General features: G+C 41.6%; 1 protein-coding gene across 4 annotated transcripts in view; it reads right to left on the bottom strand.

The window, feature by feature from the left end:
- The window catches only part of MYLK (myosin light chain kinase), a 175,513-nt gene that overhangs the window by 93,679 nt on the left and 63,500 nt on the right, over positions 1 to 18,334 (bottom strand). For all 4 annotated transcript variants that reach the window (XM_081870369.1, XM_081870370.1, XM_081870371.1 and 1 more), the window contains 6 exons: positions 17,925 to 18,090; positions 14,011 to 14,047; positions 11,335 to 11,906; positions 10,156 to 10,359; positions 8,881 to 9,015; positions 3,149 to 3,301 (listed from right to left, as the gene is read on the bottom strand). In XM_081870369.1, coding sequence (XP_081726495.1) covers positions 3,149 to 3,301; positions 8,881 to 9,015; positions 10,156 to 10,359; positions 11,335 to 11,906; positions 14,011 to 14,047; positions 17,925 to 18,090 — 1,267 coding nt within the window. The remainder of the gene's footprint in view (positions 1 to 3,148; positions 3,302 to 8,880; positions 9,016 to 10,155; positions 10,360 to 11,334; positions 11,907 to 14,010; positions 14,048 to 17,924; positions 18,091 to 18,334) is intronic.

The raw sequence follows: 18,334 nt of genomic DNA on the forward strand, positions 1-18,334 counted from the left end.
GGTACTCTAAGGCCATTGTAACTGTAAAATTAAAAAGAAAAAGCAGTTGCTGTAAAATCTCCTTCAGGGCAGAGTTATGCATTGCACTAGCAAACATGGATTCCCCACTCTGTGTTTGCTTAAAAAATGTGACCTGGAAGGAAGATTTGGGTAGAGTGGTGGTGGTCAGGAGAATTGATGAGCAAAAATATTAATCTCTTGGATGGTGATAAAATATTAATCTCTTGGGTGGCTGAGATCACAAGCTCTGTGGGATAATATCAAACACAGACATACTTAATTTAAGCAATGCATATCCAAAAGGATCAAAGAAGACATCTGGCAGACACAAACGCTGTTCACACGGATATAATACAGGAGAAAGGGCACAACGAATTCAGATACAAGGACTCCGATACCAAATTTCAAATGATAAAGGTTCTGCAGTATCATAAGATAATTTGATAGTACTTCACACATAACATAACCACAAACCTCAGACAGTCTTAGCCAGACCCCAACTGTCTTGTGACTTTTGAAATTAGGTGAACACATCTAAAAGTGTAATGGGTGAATATACTGTAATGCTCTTTGATAGGAATTTGCTTAATACTTTCTTCATTAAGATTAAAATACTAGTCTTATGCAAATCTTTGTCATCAAATTCTAACACCAAAGGTTTACTCATTATTTCTCTTCTGCCTCTTACAAAAATTAAAACATGGCAAAAAGTGCTGGGGCAAAAAATCAATTTCAGCTGTGACCCCAACAAATGGGATATTTCATTGGACATGGGAATGCTATTTGTGGGACAGAAATGTGTCATATAGTAGAGAAACACTTCAAGTATATTATCCCTTTGTATCTGTGTTCTGATTTGTGGGTGCTTATTTCCCAACCCTTGGAAGCCAAAGCCCTGAGCAGTAGCACATTGTATATTATACAGTGTTACACCACAAGTACTCTTTAGGGAGCTTTAAAGATATGGGAGGAATATGTGCACAGATTTTTGAAGCTTCAATTCCAGTTTCAAGCCTATTTTCAGCACAAAAATCCATGTTTATCTCAATCTGAGACAGCAAAAATAAAATCCAAATGCAAACTAATGAGGTTTTAACAGGATGCCCTAAATCTGTTAAAATATTAAACATATGGCTCTCAATACATTTAAAATACTTAAGTCTATTACTGTAAAAAATATTCTCCATTTAGTCTATGTATCCCTATAACTAGAATGACATAAAAAGCACACCAAAAATCCAGGAAGCAAACTCTACTCAGAACAGCACCAGGTAAATTTGGGTAGGGTCAACTGAAACATAAAGATGACTTGTACCAGGGGTGAAGGACTGGATCCAGCTAACTTTCCATGGAACACTGACTGGTGAGCAAGGCTGTCAATCACACATCACATGACCAGGTGATTCACAGCTTGTAAAGGGCGAATGAGGAGCACAATCTAAGTATGCTCCTGATTCTTCCTTTGTAGCCATAGGCTGAATGTAACTGGGGCAATGGCAGCAAAGGAAACACTGGGAACATACCCTTAAGTGAACTATTTCTTCTTTTCCAGCTATAGTTCAGTGCTTTTTTAATTTGGTGCTTTTTTTGGTCACTGCAAAATAACAGGAGAAGGTGCCAAATTTTCAAGTTCTGAATTCTACTAGTGGTTGAAAAGGAAGAACTGGGAGCTCATTTCAGTTTGGCCCTGCAGGTTTACGTGTCCTGTGCCTGAAGCCATATGATGGCAGGTGATTGACAGGTGGGTAGGAGGTTTAGGCCAAACTACATTCTGTGACATCCAGTGCTATTTTTCTAGAAAAAGAGGTGCCTGAGTTCACCATTAACTTGTTCTCTTGGAATGGCAATGGCATCTACCTGAGAGGTGCTGGAGCTGACCTCTGGTGAGCTCTGTCTGAAAAAAAGCCCTGGATAGCCTTAGGTGGTTCTCATTAGATTAGATTAAGTTCTGTTTAACTGCATTGGTTTGCTTAATTGTATGACTGGCTGGCCATAATGTGGTTGGGAAATGTGTGTTGGTTTCCCCCCAAGTGGTGGCACATGAACAGTGCTGATTCACTCAAAACAGCAACACAAGAATGGAAGACCAACCAGAGGATTTGAGAACACATGATCTTGGTTGTGAGCCCTAGAAAACCTGTTCCTTGCCTTGCAGGACTTTTCCCACCTGGCCTGGGAGGGTGGGGCCTTACTGACTACAGCTGCAAAAGCTGAGGCTGCTGAACAGACTCTTGGGTTGGGGGTATTGTTGGTGGGGGGGGGGTTCCTGGGGTGTGTGCTGCTGTTATTGATATTAATTTTTTTGTTTCTTTATTTTAAATCGTATTAGGATTTATTTGGCAAGTGTTCAATTTGGCTGTGTATTTTTTGATGTTTTATTTATTATGACTACTTTTCTATGTTGTAATTATGTATTTTTTCATGTTGTAAGTTGCCTTGAGCATGGTTTGGAAAGGCAGCATACAAATAAAATGACAGTGGTATCTCTGGTTACGTTACCTTCTTAGTTATAAAACTAAGAATGTTTCTATGTGGTCTGTCTAGATGGGAGAGTTCATGAGAGCTCCGAAATATGACTAAGATCTAAAACTTAAACATTCGAATTTCAACCTACAAAATGTAAAAGAATTTTTTTAAATGGAGTGCAAGAGAAACTATTCTAGCCTCTACCATCAGGGCTGAGTCATTCTTTTTCAAATTATCATTGCTGATCACACTCTTCCCTGCATTATAATTTCAACTTTTAAGTAGCACTGAGAATAAAACCTGCAAAGAAATAAAATGATCTGTAAAAAGGCAATTCCAATCAAATATGCCCAAGGTTCCCTGCTTCAGCAATGAAAATTTATCAAGCTAACTGAGAGCTGTTAATAAGGTCAATATGTAGATAAGGGCTTTTCAATCAGTAAGCATACAGAAATCATTTTTTATCGGTTCAAAATATGCTGTCAATTTCATAAGTTGCCCAAGAAGTATGAAGATGTATCAGCCAGACTCCCAAGATATAACAGGATTCTATCTGATCACCACACTGCATCATCAATTACACCATGCAAACTCTTATAAGCCAATAAAAAAGGCCAAAGCTACTGCTTTCAATTTAATCCATATTTGCTTCTTCTAAGCTGTAAGTAAGATGGGCACTCACCATTGACAGTAACTTGAGCACTGCAGGATGCCCTTCCAGCACTATTTTCTGCCAAACAAGTATACACCCCATCATCTTCTGGTAAGGCATCTTGAACAGTCAGTTTTGCAAGTCCATCTTCAAAGGCAGAATGTGCATACTGAATAGGTCGATCTAGAGAAGTAGGGGGGGGGGAGAGAGAGAATCAATAAATTGTTGAACATCCCAGTTACCAACCGATACTTCGTAAATCACCAGTTACTAGCTTTAAAGCTCATCTCATTGCCTTACCATTTCATTAGAGTCAAGGATTAAATGCTTCTCAGTCACACAGGGATCCATTGAAATGCAAAAGAAGTTTCCAATAGGATCAGTCCTTTAGCTAACTTCAAGTCTTTGTACCATTTTGTTAAATAACTTATAGAAATGCCCACTATGAATTATTATGCGTAAAGTCCACGCCAACCAGAGATTTTACATACATATGTAAACATGCAGAGATTCGTACACAGCCCTTTGTCTCCTTAACATGAAATCTTGTTTCACTAGTAACACTTGTTTTCTGGCCTTCCTCCAAATAACTCAGGGTGGCATGTTAGCCTCATGGCAACCTTTTGATGTAGATGTGGATGCCGACGTGGGGATCCAGGGCACAGTCCTTCAATGGCTGCGCTCGTTTCTCTCTGGTCGGGGACAGAGGGTGGCGCTTGGGGGGGAATTGTCATCGCGCCACTCCTTGGTGTGTGGAGTGCCTCAGGGTGCGATACTCTCCCTGATGCTTTTAAACATCTTTATGCGCCCCCTCGCCCAGCTTGTCCGGAGTTTTGGGCTGGGTTGCCATCAGTATGCCGATGACATCCAACTCTATCTGTTGATGGACGGCCATCCTGACTCGGCCCCAGACACACTGACCAGATGTTTGGAAGCTGTGGCTGGATGGTTACGTGGGAGCCGATTGAAGTTAAATCCTTCGAAGACAGACGTCCTCTGGCTGGGACGGGACGATATGGGATTGAGGGGGCAACTCCCATCTCTTGCGGGGGTACAATTAGTGCCAGCACCATCCGTTAAGAGTTTGGGTGTAATCTTCAATACCTCCCTCTCTATGGAGGCGCAGATTACAGCTATAACAAAGGCGGCATTTTTTCATCTCCGCCAAGCTAAGCAGTTGGCCCCTTATCTCTCTCGCCCTGACCTAGCCACTGTGATCCACACGACAGTCACCTCCAGACTGGATTATTGTAACTCGCTCTACGTGGGGCTGCCCTTGAGACTGACCCAGAAACTCCAGCGGGTGCAGAATGCCGCGGCGAGACTCCTTATGGGGTCTTCGCTGCGAGATCACATTCATCCGGTACTATACCAGCTGCACTGGCTCCCGGTGGAGTACAGGATCAGGTTTAAGGTGCTGGTTTTAACCTTTAAAGCCCTATACAGCCTAGGACCCTTGTACCTACGGGACCACCTCTCCTGGTATGCCCCACAGAGGAACCTACGGTCTGCAAATAAAAACATCCTCAAGGTCCCAGGCCTCAGAGAGGTTAGGCTGGCCTCAACTAGAGCCAGGGCTTTCTCGGCTGCGGCTCCAATCTGGTGGAATGCTCTGTCACAAGAGACTAGGGCCCTGCGGGACCTGACATCTTTCCGCAGGGCCTGCAAGACAGAGTTGTTCCACCCTCTGGCAACCTGCACAGAATTTTGCTTAACGGTTGCCATTAATTTGATTTTAATTAATTTTTATAATGAAATGTTTTTAGAATGTTGGATTATTTGATTGTTTGATTATTTGATTGTTGTTAGCCGCCCTGAGCCCGCCTTCGGCTGGGGAGGGCGGGATATAAATAAAATTTATTATTATTATTATTATTATTATTATTATTATTATTATTAATGTTTGTAGTACATTTACATCCCCCTTCTAGCATAAATATACATTATAACATGCAATAATTATGTGGGTGTGGGTGTGGGTGTGTAACATTTACAAAGAGAGACAAAGTTAGCAGTTTAAAATAGTATAAGCTTATCTGCCCTGTCAAAAAAGCCTGCTGAAATACAGAGGTCTTCAGCAGCCAGTGACAAACAGTTAGGGAGGCAGCCAAGTATACCTCATGGGCAGTATGTTCCATAATCTGGCCGCTGCCACCAAGAAGTCCCTCTTTCTTGTTTCATACAGAGATTGGCCTCACCTTCTAATTCTAGAGAGTGGGCATGATGATATGGGAGGAGGTAATTCTTTAATGTATGTTAGGCCTAAGCCAGGGAGAGCTTTGGAAGTGCTCAACAACACTTTCAATTGTGTATGAAAGAAGACTGGAACCACAGCAGCTATTGTAGGGTGGGTATAACATGATGGACAAACGTCCACCAGCATCTTTGCAACTACATTTTGGACCAAGTCAAGCTTCCAAAGACATTCCAAAGGTACCACCATTTAGAGGAAGCTGCAGTAAGCCAACCTAGATGTAACGAAGATGCAGAAGGACCTTCTCTGTTGTGGCTCCAAAGTGTTTGAATGTCCTTCCCTCCAAGGCATGTCTTGTTGTTTTCAGCACCACTGTTGTTGTTTTCAGCATCAGATCAAGATAGACTTCTTTGCCCAGGCTTTACGGCAGTGGTGGGGAACCTCTTTGGCCCAGCAACAAGTGCCTTCTGTACATCATGGACCCTTCTTTAAAATAAACTGACGTTTATCCAATCTAAATGACCACTGGATCAGAGACTAATATAATATGGAAATTCCAAACACCAAGCTTACTACTGCAACTGTACTGCTCACCATTTTGCCATGAGCACCATTAAGCATGCCTGGAACTAACAGTCATGGACAAGGAATGCAACTTTCTTCTTTATTTGGTTATGGACAGCTATCCTTTCCTGCAATGTATCCTTCCATGACAGAGAGAAGCAGATTGTTTGCATTCATGAGGATATTACAATTAGCCAACTTAATCCTTAAGCAAAATTATTTTCTAGAAGGTATATGCTGAAAAGCTGCAAGAAATCCCAGAGTTTAACTACAGTTTATAAGCTAGCCCATGTCTGTTTCCAAGTGATGTATAAACAGTTATGTATCAAGATCAGAAGTGAGAGAGATGAGAATTACTGGCAAGTTCTGGGAGTTGGGAATGGAAGTAACATGTTTATGTCTTTCAGATAATACATAATGTCCCTGTTTTCACTTCACATTTCCATGTTTCTTAAACTTCTGTTGCTGAAAGCTATCACTGCCTGCCGGCTTACAATTGGGGTTAAGGTTTTAATCTGTAGCTTCCAAAGCCCTAAATGGTTTGAGAGCTAGTTACTCAAATAACTCTCCTTCTCCCCATTAGACCTTCTCAACAAGCATAGTACATAGTTCCATATGTGGAAGAATAGAGACACAAATTATTGTACAAAATAAATTTGGAGGGCAGCTGACGGGTGCATCCATTGTAGGGTAGGTCTACGTAGGTCTACATCAAAAACGTAAGAACGAGAAAAGCCAAGGTGAACCAGACCACACATCCATCTAGTTCTGCATTCTGTCCTCTCAGTGGTCAACTAGATGCCTACAGAAAGCCTACAAGCAGGACAAGAGCAAAATGCTGTCTGCGATATGGGACATAATATATAGTTATTATAACTAGTATAAATGTTAAGTCATTGATCAGAGAAGAAGCTTTGCCTTCCAAGATGCCAACCCCACAAGGCCACAATGGCCAAGTGATAGGATTTTCATTAACTCTAACAGTTTGCAATGCAGAACAAACTACCTCTGCTTCAATTCAGACATCACGCAAAACTATGCTTTGTGTGAATCATTGTCAAGAACTGACCCTATCATTTAAACACCCGAACACGCAGAGCAAAGAAACCACGGTGCAGAATTTTTTGTCTGGTTTGTTTTCCTTCTGTTCAGTATTCAGAGGTTCTGCTCAGTATTCATTCAGTTCATTATCACCTCTGTGGTGCACCAGCCTTAATTATGATGTGTGAACAATTTATGAGTTCAGACATATCTACAGTTATAACAAACTGTGCAAACCAGCTTCAAATCATGGTTTTTACGTCCTGTTTTGGCCGCCACTCACAAACCATGATTTGCAAAGCTGAGGTTTTGTGTTATGTCTGAATAAAAGCCTCTGTGTAGGGATGCAAGGCAGCAAGTGGCAGTACTAGGCAGCTAGTGGTATTCCTTAAGAATAGGACTACTTAAGAAAGACAGCAACTGGACTCAGTGGGCTTTATTTTCAGGGAGCCACTTCCTCAATGTTTACAAAGAAATTGTCTGGAATTCTGTGACCAGAAAACCTACAGATTTGAATAAATGCATATAAACTAAAGACAGTCCACAATTACTGAGTCAGATACTTGCTCCATCTAGCTCAGCACTGTTTACACTGACTGGCAGTGGCTCTTCAGGATTTCAGACGGGGAATTTTCCCAGACCTACCAGGAGAGGCTGGGCATTGAACCTGGGATTTCCTGCATTCTACCACTGAGCCGCTCCTTCTCACAAAAGGGATAAGTATCAAAATATTCAGTAAAACACCTCTACCATCAGATGTGTAGATGCAGCAGGGCACTCACTGAAGATAAGATGCATTCTGTCCATTAAAGCAAAGCTAAATAAGATCATAGCTAAGAAGATTTGCTGACCCTATGATAACAACTTTAGATCAATATGTGTACCTACGAAACCAGCCAGATTACTGCAACCAGCAATAGGAGGCCCTGTTAACTGTATCATGGCCTGCAGAAGCCCAGCAGAGAAGGGGCTTTCTCCACAGTGCTGCATACAATGAGGGTATGATCTTCCCCTGGATAGTAGTCAGCACTGACTGCAGGGTGCTTCTTCTGGTGATTAAGAACATACCTTTTAACCAAAGATTTATACCGGAAATGGAGGAAATGAGAAGATACGGTACTATATTCACTTTTCTTGATAATCAACCACAAGAACTTTGGAACTCCCTGCCTATTGAGATCAAGAATGTGCCTTTGTTGTATTCTTTTCAGTGCCTGCTAAAAACATTCCTGTTAAGGCAAGCTTAACCCGACACTTAGAAAATTTAGGTAATCTTAATTTGTTTTTAGTATTTTAACTTTTGTATGTTTTTATTGATTTTATTGTTTTATATTTTTGTAAATCTTATGAAATAAACCATACATACTAAGGAAACATTCAGTCTCATTTCCTAAAATCTGCATTCTGTTGCAATAAAGCTCATGGCCATACAAGCAAACAACAAAAATGCAGCCTTGTCACAAAACACCCTCTACTGGACAAACTTCAAAACAGCAGCAAATATGTTTTCTTTCCTCGCTCCAGAACGCCTTGCCAGATCTTAGTTGTGCCACATATTTTAGGCAACAGTGTTGGGATAGCAGCCTTTTTAGAAAAATCTGCCCTGAACTGCTCTGCTAATCTCAGACAGCTTGTGCGTACCTTCCATTGATAAGAAAGCAGAAAGATGCCTTAAAACAAGTCAAACCATTGGTCCATCTAGCTCTGTACACCAACTGGTGGCAGCGCTTTGTGATCTCAGATGCCAGAAAGCTGCTGCCAGTCAGTGCAGGCAATACTTAGCTAAATGGGGAAATGATCTAAGTCAGTTTAAGGTTGCTTCCTATGTTCCGATCAAAGTCCACTGGCTACCCCCTCACCGACTGATTGCCCCAATTCGTATGTAGATGCTGGTAACCAAAGTGTTAGCAATGTTACAAGAAACAGACAGTAGGGCTGCCATTTCTTTCTGACCAAGACTTACCATTGAGGAGCCAAGTGATCTCAGGCACAGGGGTACCCTCAACTAAGCACTGAAGCACAAAATCCTGTCCTTCACTCACACTGCATGACTTCAAAATGGTGGAAAAATGAGGAGCGACACCCTTCACTTTGGGCCCTACAAATCAAAGCAAAGGAAGATACACTAGAAACAGAAGGTTTGCAAAATCCAGCACCAGTAACCTGTTTCAGAATGGAAAAGCAATTCCCACAATAGACAGCAAAACAGTAAGTGTTTTACCAGCTATACATAATTAAAAGTTTCATTGTCAAAATGTCAGGTCACATTGGTTAAGGACTTCATAAAGTGTTGCAGTCTATTACATATAAACACCAAATGACAGGTCACAATGCAGGCTTCATGGGTACCATTAGCCCAACAGCCCCTTCTCTGCGTTCGTCCACACCTCAGCTTGTCCCATGCCTAGAAAGAATGGGTCTGAGCAGTTTTCTGTTTGCTCTGCCACTTTCCCTGGGAAAATCCGCTTGTTAGTGCTGAACCGAAGCAAATGCCAGTCTGAAGAAAACATGATGGATGTTTGCTTCAATTCAGCAGCAAAAATTGGGTTTTCCCAGGGGAAAGTGGCAGTACAAGTGGAAGTCTGCATGAGTCCTCTGTTGCAAAGTGTCCTCAGGAGGGTTGCTTTGCAACAAAGAAAAGCTGGCATCAGCAAGAGGGAGATGATGCTCAATGCTTCCCTTGTGAACCTCTTTCTCCCCTGACACACTGCTCCCTGTCTATTCCCATCATCCACATTCTTTTCCCTGGACATATTGATTTTTCATTGCTTATAGAAAGCCTAGCTTTTGACTAACTGCTCTGAGAGCCAAAAGCGCATTATAGAGTTTTCACTACAACCTTTAAAATAAGTGCTATCTCCTACCAGGTTATTTTTAAATGTGGAGCAGCTATGACTGCTTGGCATTGTTATAAAGAAGCACTCTTTTTATTTCTTAAATATGCAGGGCCCAAACACTTGAGTGGTCTGGTCAAATCAGCACATTCCCACAGCCCAAACTCCCAGATCAAGAAACAATCACTCATGTTATGTATTAAGTCAAGGTCTCAAAGAAATCTTACCCAACTCATAATAATTCGGTAACAATCTGTATCATGTGGGCCCTTATGGATGACTTGCTTCATAGGTTTTTGTAATTATTATATTTAAACAAAACTGCTTTAACCTTTCCCCACTCACCCTGACACAAAGTCCTGAAACAATCATCTGTGCCAATCATGCACCAAAAATGTACTTACTTTTTATTGTTAATATCCACCTGGTTGAAGCCTGGCCTTGAGCATTGGAGGCTGTACAGCAGTAAGACCCACTGTTTTCCAACTGAGTTTTTTTCAGACACAAACAATGGATTCCATCCTCTTCGTATATTTGGACTTCATCTCCTGCTTCCATTTGGCATCCTTCTTTGAACCATACAACATTTGCCTTGGGCTTCCCTGAAACTAGTTCATCACAGGTGCATTATTACTAAAATATATTAATGTTACATACATATGTTGAGTGCATGAAAGAGTGTCTATGGGTATGAAAGTGTGGGGTAGCCTCACTCACTTTTGATCATACCCACCACTGGTCCAGAAGGGTAAAAGCCAGAAAGTACAGCTACTCGTGCTTTAAATAGAAGCCAGCCACCTTCTAGTTACTGAAAAAGCACAGAGTTCACCCATCATTAAGCAAACTAAAAAGTTCATCAGGCTGGAATATAGTGGGCAGAATGAAATGGGTTGTTCTGTTCTTAGCAGGAAGACACATGACACAACACTTTGTTTGGACAAAAGCTAGTTTTGAAAATTCTTAAGGCAACAATAGAAAATTATGGTGGAAACTATCCAATGGGACATCCAGTTCACGGGTCCCCAACATTTTGGGGGCCTGTGGGTACATTTCTAATTTAAAGATGATGTAATTAGCACAGGCATAGGCAAACTCGGCCCTTTAGATGTTTTGGGACTACAACTCCCATCATCCCTGACCACTGATCCTGTTAGCTAGGGATGATGGGAGTTGTAGTCCCAAAACACCTAGAGGGCCGAGTTTGCCTATGCCTGAATTAGCACCACACACATACCACAACCACATGCACACATGCAGTGAAACCACTCACAGAGAGAGAAACCACATGCATGCACTCTCTTCTCCCTCCTCTGCCAGCAGGTTAGAGATAGGAGTTCTGAATACCACCCCCCCCCCCAATCGAGCAGGGTCAGGGGAACTAGTCCAGCTTGTTCCCTATATTGCTAGCTTTCTTCTTGGTAGGAGGTGTTTTATGCATTTTCATTTTTATCATCACGGAGAAGCATTCACAAATCTGATGCCCCTCCTGCATTGCAAAGCTGTACAGATCCTTCTACTAGCCTCAGTATTTTACCACCTAACGCTGCTGTTGCAACTGTGGGCAAAGCCTTTCTCCTATTTACCTTTGCATCTGAATGTAACCACTTCTCCTTCGAGTGCTTCTTGGCTTTGTGGGCGACACTCAAACTGGGGAGCGATCCCTTGAGTCTCCCTCTTTACATCAGTTATGCTTTTCTTTAATCCAACACGGTCATCTAATTCCTTAGTCCTCAAACCGCTTGGCCTGATAGACGGGGCAGCCTGCCAGCCTGTTGTGAGTGGTTGCTTTGGCTTTTTCCCATCGTCTTCCTGCCCATAGGAAGCTGCCTTCACTTGTGCCTTTGGTCCAGTTTGTACTTTAACAGACTGTAGAGTTATGGTGCTTGATGTTTTTTGCAGGACTCTGCAACCTTTCCCTTCCTCTTTACGTGGCTCTATATGGGGTTCCTTCACCTCTTCCAGTTGATTCTGTTTGGCTTCTTTGGATGAAGTGAGAGGGATCTCTTTCTTTACGGCTGGCCTTTCTTTGGGTTCAAGCAAAAGTTCTGTGGTAGTGGATTTGAGTTCTTTAGCAATTCCATTGCTAGTGGCCTTTCTGAACTCTGACGTTTCAATAGCTTTGGTTGTGATGGTGGGTTTGCATTTTGTTGGCATGCTAAAGAGAGGAGGGAAGTTTATTAAGTACACAGAACAATTCGCATCACGTTTGCATGCATTTCTTCAAATCTCTTTAAAATGGCTTACTAATCTCTTTTAAAGCAGGCTATATGTATTATGTGCAAGAAAGAAAGAAAGAAAGAAAGAAAGAAAGAAAGAAAGAAAGAAAGAAAGAAAGAAAGAAAAGAAGGAGCTGTAGTCTATATAAAGTGTGCAAACCTTCTTGACATGCTACTTGTATGTGCGGGGACAATATTAAAGCACTCAATCCTGCACCTACCACATAAATGATATAGGACATCTATTATAAGACCAACTAATCCATTGCAAGGAATAAGGAGAAGCCATAGCTTAAAGTGCAGAAGGTTCCAAGGTTCAATCCTCAGGACCTACACTTTAATGATTTCAAAATGGAGACCTATGTCTTAAACCAGAATAGGCAGTGTGATACTCTCCAGATTTATTGGACTCCAATAATCAATCCCAGGCAGCATGGCCAATGGTCAGGTATGATGCATTTTGTAGTCTGAAGGTCACCATGCTGTCTACCCCTGCCCTAGACTTTGGAGAGCAGCTGCCAGTCAGAGTAGACAGCTCTGAACTAGGCTGGACCAAAGGACTGACTCAGTGTAAGGCAACTTTATAAGCCGCTTGTGCCTTGGGTCACTGGTTTTAGCTTCGGGGTTTTTTGCTGAAGGTGGCATAGAAATCCATTAATGAAATAAAACCTTGAATAGGCACTTGATTTGCTGCACCGTTTATCTGCTGTTCTTCTGTAACTAAAAAGCTTTAAAATGTACACCTTCTGGTGTAATTTTTTCACAGCACCTTGTAATTTTAGGCACTTTATCAGTAATCAATAGTAACTATAATAATTATAAGCTTCACAGCACGTGGCCAAATGGATGATTCATGGAGTTTTAAAATATTTTAAGCTGTGGGTTTTTGATTCTTTTTATTTATTTATTAAGAGCCTACTATGAAATATTCAGTTCTTTCATGAGCCCATGGTGTGAGGGTTTGAGGTAATGGGAAGCAAATAAAAGCCTACTATTAAACCGTACATTTTGACCACTCAGCTAGTAATAACTCACACCCCCACTGTTAAAGTCTCAGGGCCTCATATATAGAACAGAAAGGGAGGAACATCACCCCAAATCTCCTCTATCCTATTATCTGCTGCCACTAAAGGCACAGCCACAGTCCTAATCAGCCCCGCTACCCTGACTTTTAAAGTATGTGCCATATACTCACAGTGAGCTATCAGCCTCTTGCAGGCCCCAAGAGGCATCAACTCACTGTGGTGCTGCTTGTTGGAAGACTGAAAATCCAAGCCTTCATGGCTACTAACAGATCCTTGGCCTCCAACATCATACTGCAGCTGTGGCTGGTCAGTCTTCCAACAAACAGTCCAGCCCTCTCACTGCGGTCAGGAACAAAGGGAGCTTCCCTGCTTTTCTCTCTGCTCTCCTTACCTTGGGAGTAGCATCCATGGGATTGAACCCTGAGCACCCAACACAGTATCTTTGCATTTCATATCAAAACACATTCAGGCAGATGCAGGGAGGCCAGGCAGAGCAAATTCCACCCAAAGAGCCCTACCCCTTGTGGTTCCACTAAACTTCTTATATGACCTGCATCCACAAGGAGTCAGGAAGCCCACCATAGAAAACCCAAGCCTTATTCAGGCATTCTTCTAGTATAGGATAGTCCACCTGAGAGGTGAAGACTGTGGGGAGGAGCATGCTAGTTCCACCCCTCCTTCCATCACCCGCCATGAAGGGTGATTGTCTGAAGAAGGGAGCCTCCTGTACTTATGTTGGGTCCCCACATTGAGGCTTAGAACCTTGGCAAATCAGGATTCTACATTGCATGAGGAACCTACACAAACCGAAGAAGCCCCATTAAGCATTTATCTCCAAATTTTCTTCCTCTCATGTGAAATATCCAGATTAGAAGAGGGATCCTATGGAATTTGTAAACCATTATTAGGCTATATGGACTCAACAATGCAAAAGACTTGTGACATACAGATAGGTTACTGTTTATTTTCTTAAAAGGATGGAAATCAAAATGTGGGTAGAGGGAGTTGAACAACATACCAAGGAGGATGAGTGTGCACGTCTTTCTTAATAGAACCTGAAATGATGAAGCATTAAAAGATATTATAAAAATATGATATTGGAATGTTAAGGAGAGGATATATGTTACAGTTTGTTTTCAAGACACAAGATCTGATATTACTGAGAATTCATGGTGGCCCTAAATTATATTCACTTGTCCCTGAGTCAGCAAAACACAATTCACTTCCAGCCACACAAATATTTGCCTGCCTAGCTTAAATGATAAGGTGACCACAACCAAATTATTTCTGGGACTGGGAAGAAAAAAGCCCCTGGAGATTAAACCCTTGTTAGACTGGGACTTTCAGAAAGGCCATATACAAATGATTTATTTCAGGGCTAAGGACATTGGCAGGATTATTGTAATAACCTGCAGTTTCATAAGAGTATATAATTAAAGTAGATGAATAAAATAATAAATTAATTTAGAATATGCAGGAAATGATAAAAAATAAATTTAAGGAACTGCAGAAAGAGGTGGAAGGAAGTGGAGTTTTGAAATGTTAAAATGACTGTGAAACAATTGAAATGTATATAACTGAAAATCATAAAATAATAATAATAATAATAATAATAATAATAATAATAAACAACTTGGGTGCTCAAATCAGTACCATACAAAGGCAAGAGAAGCATTAAAGGCACCGCAGGTATAAGTCATAGCTAAGCAAACTATAACATTGATCCAACAGTTGACACACCCTTCTGGGTTCCCATTATAAAGGGTGAGAAAGCATATTTGAGCTTGGCAAGCAAATGAAATGTCCTTCTTGTGGACTGGGCACCTCTTGTGGAGGTAGAGACAGTCCTGGCTAGGATTCAGACTTGTCACCTGATGTCAACTCTGAAGGCTTGGAAGTAGAGAGGAAAGCTCAGCAATGCAGGAGGCAGAGCAGGGGCTTCAGGTTGAGCTGTTGTGGGCCAGCCTGGTGACAGGTCAGTCCTCAGATTCACCACCTGCCATGACCTCCCTTGACTACTCTGATACCTTGCAGGTCCTGACACAGGCCATCCAGGCTCACTGGGTCTCCCCCACCCCAACCCTCCTGGGATCATCAGCCTCTAACTGCTTGAGCTCATCCCACCCCTCGTCCTGGTTTGACCAGCTTCTCCAAGACATTTCCTCAGGGCTCATAACAACCAGACTGGAGATATCTTCAGTGCCTCTCCTGTTCTATTTCCAGAATGAGTGCACAGTGATGTATAAAAAAAGAAAACATCTCTTCCTCATCTAGAAGCCAAGTGTTCAATTTAAATACTGGTGGGATTTATCACCATCCCAAACTAAGTCTTTTTTCATTCTTCAGTTTTTAAATAGTTGCGGAAAATGGTTTCTGGGCATATTTAAAATGAGGTTTTGAATGACAGCCATATCCAAACTGCATACAATATCACAAACGCAATTATCCTCGACTCAGCAAGAGATCACCAACTGAAACTTAGAAAAATTGCTGAGAAACATCCCACCCCCATTGCAGTGGACCTTTGCAGAAATGAAGCTATGTGCAACATTAACTATTGAGAGGAGGAATGTCATTTCATATGCACTGGTGTAGGTTTATGCCAGTACTGTGCTTTGGAGCTGTATACTGCCCTTTTCTTGAGTGCTGACTTCCATCCTCAAGTTTTATCCCCTGCGGCCATGGATTGCCTTCTTGGTTTTGATTAGATTTGAAAAGCACAAACTCACTGCCTCTAACATGATCACGATTCAAGGCCTTTTATGGTCACAATATGAATAGGGACAGTGTGGTGTAGTGGTTAGACCTCAGAGACCAGGGTTCAAATCCCTACTCAGTAATGAAACTCACTGGGTAACCTGGGCCAGTCACTGCCTCTCAGCCTAACTGTGACCTCACAGGGCTGCTGTGCAGATTAAATGAGGAGGGGGGAGAACCATGTACACCACCTTGAGCTCCTTGGAGAAAAGGTAGGTTTATCAATGCAATAAATATATAAAATATCCACAGGAAGTGTGTGTACCTTAGGCAGCTGTATACCGTAATTCTAAAGCAGCTAAGCTAAGGGATAATGGAACAGAATCTGACATTCCCAGAATACAGCCACAAGTGGTGGTGAGTTTAATAGGTTTTCTGATCCTCCATGATTTAATTCATTATTCGTCAAGGGAATAAACAAGAACTCAAAAACAGAGCAAAGGAAGGCAACACAAGAAGAGGCCTTTTCAGTGGTGGCTCCCCAGCTATGGAATGCTCTCCCCAGGGAAGTGTGCCTGGTGCCATCATTATCAACATTTGGGTGCCAGGTAAAGGCATTCCAGTTTATCCAGGCATTGATTCTTAATTGGGATCATATGGCATTATGGTACCCTAGCCTGTTTTAGTGTTCAACCGTTAGTAGGGTAGGGTAGGGCAGGAGTACTTTTAGTAAATAATGTTGCTTAATTCTTTTATGTTGTTTAAAATCTTTGTATCTGCATGTTTATTGCAACTGTAATTCACTTTGACACATTTTATGTAGTAAACAGCAAATTAATGTACTAGACAACAACAACAACAACACTACATAATGGGGGGAGGGGGGAATTTCTTCAAATGTCCCAGATTCAAAAATATCTACAGCATCTTTGGGTGCATTCCAGTCTAGAAAAAAAATATTACTGTGGAATTATTTTTTTGGAGAGAGAGAGAGGAAGAAAGAACAAGAGAATTTCACTATAGCTGAAAGATGATCAGATAATCTAGAGAAGCTTTGAAAGCACTCAGCTGTCGCTACAGATGAAGCAGCACTTTATGATCCAATCAACTTAAGAGGCCGTTTACTCCCCTTCCCAGTGGAAAAATAAGGTTGGGAGCGAGGAGCTTGGAAAGAGCTTATCTATACAAGAGGTCTACATGGTTTTGCTTAAAATAACAATAATTCCAATTGTGTAACAGTTTATGTTATTATCTGATTCTGTGGGGTAATGAAAAGGACTACAAATGAGGGCTTGAAGTTGTAAAATGAGTTGATAAAGACAAGTATGCTAAATATATAATGCTCTCTTTGTAATCAAAGTCTAGGGGGTCTGAATGACTCCAACAACAACCCTCTGAAAGTGGGAAGCCAACCAGTATTTAGAAATAGAAGAGAAAGATAGCCAGGGTAGCTGAACACACAGACACCAGTTTCAGAGTTCTGTAGTGAATGGAAGTATTGGAAATGGGCTGGTAATACCTGGACCCAAATTCTCATACAGCCAGAAGGCAGAACACCAGGCAGAATTACAACATGCAGAACACCATTCTCCTGTTGTACTTTTTTCCACAGCCACCTGTTAAACACGTGAGGTTAATGGTAGCATAATGGTTAAGAGTGTTAGAAAGGACTTGGGTTCATATCCCCACTCGTTATTGAAGCTAATCATTGTGAGGATAAAAATGGTGAGAAGCATGCATGCTGCCTGGGAAGTCCTTTGAGAACTGGCAGAATAGAAACCTCACCCTCCTCCCTCTATACCTTCACCAAAGCTATCAATTCTCAGGTCTGAGAAGCTAGTAAAGCTTCTAGAAAATAACATGCTTGTTTAGCTTTCCAGTTTATTTAGAGGTGGGGGAAAGAAACAAACACACACATGGGGCCAAAATTTCAATTAAAATAAATATAATTTTCACTTGCTGTAATTAAGTGCATTCAGGATTTCCAAGATGAATAAATGAAGAGTAAACATGCTGGATCTTTCAGCGGCTCATTTCCGCTAGATTAAAATACAAGGCTTTTCTAAAAAATCTAAATGCTGAACTGCAAGTGTGGACCTCGTTTTAAATGTCATTCAAGAAAGCAGGAGGAGGAGGAGGGAGAAGAGGACTGATGGGGAGGAATTGGCTCAACTCTCGGAAAACTTTTAGCTGGCATGCCTGCATTCTTTCCCTTTTAGTCTATTTTAACCATACCTTGAACCATGAGCTCTGCAGACACAGAAGCCTTCCCAGCACTATTCATCACAGTGCAAGTGTAAATTCCAGCATCGACCAGCTGAGCATTCTGGATCTCCAAAAACTGGATGCCTGCTTTCTCAAACATGTTGAAACGATCACTTTTCTGCACCTGAATTTCACCCTGCATGCATCATGAAAAATACCAAAGGTGTACAGATACATTCATTAATGGTAGAGGGGGTGGGAATCAATGCCTGGCAGATTAACACCTCATCCTTTGCTATTTTTCTGCTTTTACAATTCAGCCCAGTGCTCTCTGTGGCATGTTTATATACTACTAGAATACTCCCAAGTGGCCAGACCTCAGGCATTCCGGATAATCTGATTTACACCACTCAGAATATGGACATTTTAAGGCTCAGTTG

Source organism: Podarcis erhardii (assembly GCF_964252035.2).
Source record: "Podarcis erhardii genome assembly, chromosome: 1".
Taxonomy (NCBI): domain Eukaryota; kingdom Metazoa; phylum Chordata; class Lepidosauria; order Squamata; family Lacertidae; genus Podarcis; species Podarcis erhardii.